General features: G+C 41.3%; 1 protein-coding gene across 1 annotated transcript; it reads right to left on the bottom strand.

The window, feature by feature from the left end:
- Positions 1-1,457: 1,457 nt before the first annotated feature.
- Positions 1,458-6,887, bottom strand: rdh14a (retinol dehydrogenase 14a). The gene is made up of 2 exons (XM_024437851.2): positions 6,088-6,887; positions 1,458-2,337 (listed from the first exon to the last, which is right to left on the bottom strand). The coding sequence occupies exons 1-2, from the start codon at positions 6,328-6,330 to the stop codon at positions 1,720-1,722; spliced, it is 861 nt and encodes a 286-aa protein (XP_024293619.1). The 5' UTR covers positions 6,331-6,887; the 3' UTR covers positions 1,458-1,719.
- Between the last annotated feature and the right edge of the window lie 424 nt (positions 6,888-7,311).

The raw sequence follows: 7,311 nt of genomic DNA, 5'->3' as shown, positions 1-7,311 counted from the left end.
GATACTCAACTAGTCTAAAGAAGGCCAGTTGTATTGCTTCCTTAAATCAGAACAGTTTTCAGCTGTGCTAACACAATTGCAAAAGGGTTTTCTAATTAGCCTATTAAAAGGATCAACTTTGATTAGCTAACAACGTGCCATTAAAACACAGGAGTGATGGTTGCTGATAATGGGCCTCTGTACGCCTATATAGATATCCCATACAAAATATGCCGTTTCCAGCTACAATAGTTGTTTACAACACTAACAATGTCTACACTGTATTTCTGATCAATTTGATGTTATTTTAAAATGGACATAAAATGTGCTTTTCTTTCAAAAACAAGGACATTTCTAAGTCACCCCAAACTTTTGAACGTTAATGTATATACCTCATTCTAGTTATGGCTCATCCAATATATATCTACTGCTGTACATACATGTTCTATTCATTTACTGTCCATACACACCATCCTATATAACTACTGTCTATACACACCATCCTATATAACTATTGTCTATACACACCATCCTATATAACTACTATATAACTACTGTCCATACTGTCTATACACACCATCCTATATAACTATTGTCTATACACACCATCCTATATAACTCCTGTCCATACATACCATACTATATAACTACTGTCCATACTGTCTATACACACCATCCTATATAACTACTGTCTATATACACCATCCTATATAACTACTGTCTATACACACCATCCTATTATAACTACTGTCCATACACACCATCCTATATAACTACTGTCCATACACACCATCCATATAACTACTGTCCATACTGTCTATACACACCATCCTATATAACTACTGTCCATACACACCATCCTATATAACTACTGTCCATACTGTCTATACACACCATCCTATATAACTACTGTCTATACACACAATCCTGTATAACTACTGTCTATACACACCATCCTATTATAACTACTGTCCATACACACCATCCTATATAACTACTGTCCATACACACCATCCATATAACACTGTCCATACTGTCTATACACACCATCCTATATAACTACTGTCCTATACACCACCTATATAACTACTGTCCATACTGTCTATACACACCATCCTATATAACTACTGTCTATACACACAATCCTGTATAACTACTGTCTATACACACCATCCTATATAACTACTGTTTATACACACCATCCTATATAACTACTGTCTATACACACCATCCTATATAACTACTGTCTATACACACCATCCTATATAACTACTGTCTATACACACCATCCTATATAACTACTGTCTATACACACCATCCTATATAACTACTGTCTATACACACCATCCTATATAACTACTGTCTATACACACCATCCTATATAACTACTGTCTATACACATCATTATACACAGAGTGAAAATAACAGGCTGACCAGGTGAAAGCTATGATCCCTTATTAAAGTCACTTGCAACAATCTCCCTTCACTTAGAGTTTAATATAATTGCCGGCATGGTATAACAACATACCAGTGAAAAATAATTGTGTCAAGGCAATATAATCACAATGCATAGCAACAGGCATCCAGGGCACAGTTCTCTGCAGTACGAAGCAACAAAAACCTCTTCTCTTTGCATTCACACTGCCCTTGCCTTTTGCTAGTTCACTTCACCTTTTTTGAGAGGTCCAAAGTCCTCTCTTTGCGTTCAAATTGGAGGGAGTGAAAGGTTGACGTTCTTTATCACATGGTTATGCCCACCATGACTTCACTAATATCCCAAAGTTTCCTGGCCACCTCTTGGTCCGTAGCCTTGGGCAGAAGTTTCTGCTCCTGGCAGTCCGCAAAGCACTTCCCCTGGACCTCCTCCACGTCGGGCGAGCAGGCCAGGTAGACCGAGGTCTGCGCCCCTTCCTCTGGGCTCTTGAAGAAGGCCCTGGATGCCAGCTCCCACAGGGGCTTGGCCAGGAGGGGGATATTGACATGCCTGCCCAGGTTAGTCCTCACTATCCCCGGGGTCAATGCATTGACCGCCACCCCCGTCCCCTCGAGGCGGCGGGCCAACTCGCAGGTGAAGAGGAGGTTGGCTAGCTTGCTTCGGCCATAGGCAAAGGCCTTGTCATAGCGCCGTTCGCTATCCAGGTCGTCAAAGTCGATCTCGCCGTACTTGTAGAGTTTGGAGGAGACCACAACCACGCGGCTGGGCGCAGAGCGCTTCAGGAGGTCCAGGAGGAGGTGGGTGAGGAGGAAGTGGCCGAGGTGGTTCACCCCGAACTGCATCTCGAAGCCATCCTCCGTCCTGGTATAAGGGCACTGGTAGATCCCTGCATTGTTGATCAGCACGTCAATCCTGGGCTCTTCCTGTTGGAAAACATACAAATAAGATTGGTTACAAGCTTTAATAATGCTCCATGTTGCTGTAATGTCATGTTTCTGACGTGTTTACAGATGGGTTGATGTTTTAGTCCAGTGATTCCCAACCTGGGGTGCTAGGCCTATCCACAGGGGGTATTTGAAAAGAGTCATGAGACCATAGGCTGTACCTATTAAAATGTACTTCAGAGGTATTCAGTTGGTTGTACAGTAACCGAAAAAGTTTGGGAACAACTGCTTTATTTAATGGGTACAGTTAAAGTAAGTTAGCTATTTATGACATGAGTGCATGGGCATTAAGTCCCAGATTTCACAAAAGACAAAACTCTTCCAAAAGGTTTATTTGGCTGTCCCCATAGGAGAACCCTTCTTGCATTTTTGGGTCCTCTCCGTGGAAGGGTTTTTACATGGAGCCAAATGGTTTCTACTTTGAACCAAAAAATGTTTTATTCACCTAAGGGAACAGTCGAAAGAAAACAACTTTAGTTTCTAGATAGCACTTAATTTTTTTTTCTCTTAGTGCAAAGTAGACTCTAGTGTGTAAAGACTAGTGTGATGCAAATGTTATTGTACAGTGAAATGGTACCTGTTATGCCTCTTTCATCTATTTCTCTCTGCAACAGTTGCAGAGCTTGCTAGCTGTTTAACCCCTTCCTCTTCGGGCAAACAAGATAGCTTGTAGCTATTAAAAATGTCACCTAGTCAGACCATAAAATGTTCCATCTGGCTAATAGGCGTTATTAGGTAGGTAACGTTAAGCATAGCACAGATAATTTTTCAGACTAAGCTAACATATGGAATTGTTTTAAGATGGTCATACCATAGATCATTTAGCTATTTGATTTTGAATTTTAGGCCCACTTTACGTATATAAAAGAAAATATAAAAAAATTGATAAAATATAGAAATGTGTCTTTTACTGCTATAGCTGATAGAAATGCATTGAATAACAAACACATTCATAAATGGCAACAAAGACAGTTAAAAAAGGATCACGTTGGTGTCCAGCGCTAAAGTGTTCATGACACTCACCTCATCTCTCAATCAATGAGAGAAGATGTGAAATAGACAAGATGGCGGCGTACACATTGTTGGACGACACAACCATAGTAGGCCTGATTACCAACAATGACGAGACAGTCTACAGGGAGGAGGTGAGGGCCCTGGCGGACTGGTGACAGGACAATAACCGTCAACAAAACGAAGGAGCTGATAGTGGACTTCAGGAAAAAGCAGAGTGAGCACGGCTCTATCCACATTGACGGGACCGCAGTGGAGAAGGTGGAAAGCTTCATGTCCCTACACATCACTGACGATCTGAAATGGTCCACCCACACAGATAGTGTTGTGAAGGCGGCGCAACAGCGCCTCTTCAACCTCAGGAGGCTGAAGAAATTTGGCTTGGCCACCCAAGACCCTCACAAATATTTACAGATTGACCTACAGCACACAAGGTAACAGGGAGGCCAAAAAGATCATCAAGGACATCAACCACCCGAGCCTGTTCACCCCGCTATCATCCAGAAGACTAGTGCAATACAGGTGCCTCAAAGCTTGGACGAGAGACTGAAAAACAGCTTCTAACTCAAGGCCATCAGACTGTTAAATAGCCATCACTAGCCAGCTACCACCCGGTTACTCAACCCTGCACCTTCGAGGCTGCTGCCCTATATACATGGAATCACTGGTCACTATAATAATGGAACACAAGCCACTTTAAATAACATTTACATACTGCTTTACTCATTTCATATGTCTATACTGTATTCTATTCTACTGTATTTTATGCCACTCCGACATTGCTCGTCCTAATATTGATATATTTCCTAATTCCATTATTGTACCTTTAGATTTGTGTGTATTGTTGTGAGATGTAGATATTACTGCACTGTTGGAGCTAGGAACACAAGCATGTCACTACACACGCAATAACATCTGCTAAATAAAGTACCAGTCAAAAGTTGTACATTGTGGAATAATAGTGAAGACCTCAAAACTATGAAATAACAAATATGGAATCATGTAGTAACCAAAAAAAGTGTTAAAAAACAAATCTAAATATATTTTAGATTCTTCAAAGAGGTCACCCTTTGCCTTGATGACAGCTTTGCACATGCTTGGCATACTCTCAACCAGCTTCACCTGGAATGCTTTTCCAACAGTCTTGAAGGGAGTTCCCACATATGCTGAGCACTTGTTGGATGCTTTTCCTTCACTCTGCGGTCCAACTCATCCCAAACGGTTGAGGTCGGTTGATTGTGGAGGCCAGGTCATCTGATGCACTCCATCACTCTCCTTCTTGGTCAAATAGCCCTTACACAGCCTGGAGGTGTGTTGGGTCATTGTCCTGTTTAAAAACAAATGATAGTCCCACTAAGCCCAAACCAGATGGGATGGCGTACTGCTGCAGAATGCTGTGGTAGACATGCTGGTTAAGTGTGCCTTGAATTCTAAATAAATCACTTAGTGTCACCAGCAAAGCACCCCCACACCACCTCCTCTATGCTTCACGGTGGGCACCATACATGCAGAGATCATCCGTTCACCTACTCTGCGTCTCACAAAGACACAGCGGATGGAACCAAACATCTCAAATTTGGACTCATCAGACCAAAAGGACAGATTTCTACCGGTCTAATGTCCATTGCTTGTGTTTCTTGGCCCAAGCAAGTCTTCTTCGTATCTGCGAACTTTAGTAGTGGTTTCTTTGAAGCAATTCGACCATGAAGGCCTGATTCACGCAGTCTCCTCTGAACAGTTGATGTTGAGATGTGTCTGTTACTTGGAACTATGAAGCATTTATTTGGGCTGGAATTTCTGAGGCTGGTAACTGTAATGAACTTATCCCCTGCAGGAGAGGTAACTCAGGGTCTTCCTTTCCTGTGGCAGTCCTCATGAGAGCCAGTTTCATCATAGTGCTTGATAGTTTTTGCAACTGTACTTGAACCAACTTCTCAAGTTCTTGAAATGTTCCGCATTCACTGACCCTCATGTCTTAAAGTAACGATGAACTGTCTTTTCTCTTTGTTTATTTGAGCTGTTCTTGCCATAATATGGACTTGCTCTTTACCAAATAGGGCTATCTTCTGTATACCACCCCTACCTTGTCACAACACAACTGATTGGCTCAAACGCATTAAGAAGGAAAGAATTCCACAAATTAACTTTTAACAATGCACACCTGTTAATTGAAATACATTCCAGGTGACTACCTCGTGAAGCTGGTTGAGAGAATGCCAAAAGTGTGCAAAGCGGTCATCGAGGCAAAGGGTGGCTACTTTTCAAAGCGAACCCACTTGCAAAATAGACATGGACGTTTATTAAGACATGTGTTGTCTTCCATGTCTGGAATTTAGGAATTATCGCAAATTAAAGGTTGGTCGAAAATGATCTGTGCAGCGCTTAACTTTACTTACCTAATAACGCCTATCAGCCAGCTGCAACAATAATGGTCTGACTAGGTGACATTTGTAATAGCTAGTTAGCTAACAGCTTTGATTTGTTTACATGTAGCTGGCAGCTTTTGGGCTAAGAGCAAAATAATTTGTGCAAGAAAAGCAGAGCCATATAACGTTAGTTAGCTAGCTACAGTGCTATAACGTTACAGCAAGCTATCTAAATATGCAGTATCAATCCTGGCTGGTTAGCTAGCTAAATTACTAACTACGTATGCTATGCTAAAAACAGTTAACTAACTTGACCAGATGTCATCTCACACGTCTGAATTGATAAGAGTACCTTGATGATGTCTTCGCAGAAACTGTGCACGGATTTCAGTGATGCAAGGTCCAGGCACTTGATGAGGAGTTCTCCCGAATCTGGACCAGTCTCCAGTCGAATCTCCTGTGCTGCTTCCTCAGTCCTCTTCATGTCCCTGCAAGCCATGATCACCCGACCCCCGCGCCTTAGTAGTTCAACTGTTGTGGCTTTGCCTATGCCACTGTTGGCACCAGTCACTATTATAGTTTTTCCACGCATCATTTGGAAGGATACAGTCAAATACAGTACAGTATAAAGATTGGCTAAAAGTTATTCTCCAATTTAAAAAAAAACTTTAAAAAACTGATCACACTTGTACAGGCGACGTTGGCAAGTACAGCTCAATGCGTAGAATACGTCATCGGGTCAAACAGTCTTCTATTCATCCCATGTGCAGGCCGTCAAAATCAAAGCCCCTACTTCGACATATAGTTGTTTTTCTGACTAGAATTTTTTTTAAACTTGTCAGTTTGTCACTTTCACGAGGTTGGAGTAATAACATGTTAAAAGACATTGGCTCCAATCTAGGTTGTGCCTTTAGCTTTCGAGAAAATTAACTAAGGAAGCATTTTCACACTTCTCTCATTGACTTCTCAAACCCTAAATCCCCTGCCTGGTCTGTTAAGGAAGCGTTCCAGGAAATATCGCGACGTTGCGCCTGTGGTTTTAGAAAATGTTATACAGTTCCTATTCGATGACTGCAATGTCTACCTTTATCACGATGAGAAGAGAAACTAACCTCTGTGGAAGTCCATAACAACTGGACTAAACACTACATTACCCAGAATGCGACGCAAACGTCAAGCAGTGGTGCACGAAAGTTCCCTCTTTCAAAATAAAAGTCAGCAATCAATTCAATTTATTTGTCACATAAACGTGTTTAGCAGATGTTATTGAGGGTGTAGCGAAATACTTGTGTTTCTAGCTCCAACAGTGCAGTAATATCTAACAAGCAATATCTAAAATATTTCACAACAATACACACAAATCTAAAGTAAAGGAATTAAGAATATATAAATATTTGGATGAGCAATGTCAGAGGGCAGTAGTCTACTAAGATACAGTAGCATAGGATAGAATACAGTATATACATATGAGATGATTAATGCAAAATATGTAAACATTAGTAAAGTGACTAGTGTCCCATTATTAGTGGCCAGTGATTTCAAGGGCAGCAGTCTCTGTGTTAGTAATGGCTATTTA

Source organism: Oncorhynchus tshawytscha, linkage group LG11 (assembly GCF_018296145.1).
Source record: "Oncorhynchus tshawytscha isolate Ot180627B linkage group LG11, Otsh_v2.0, whole genome shotgun sequence".
Classification (NCBI taxonomy): domain Eukaryota; kingdom Metazoa; phylum Chordata; class Actinopteri; order Salmoniformes; family Salmonidae; genus Oncorhynchus; species Oncorhynchus tshawytscha.
Note: the sequence above shows the minus strand (reverse complement) of the source record. Positions and strands in the feature narration are given on the sequence as shown.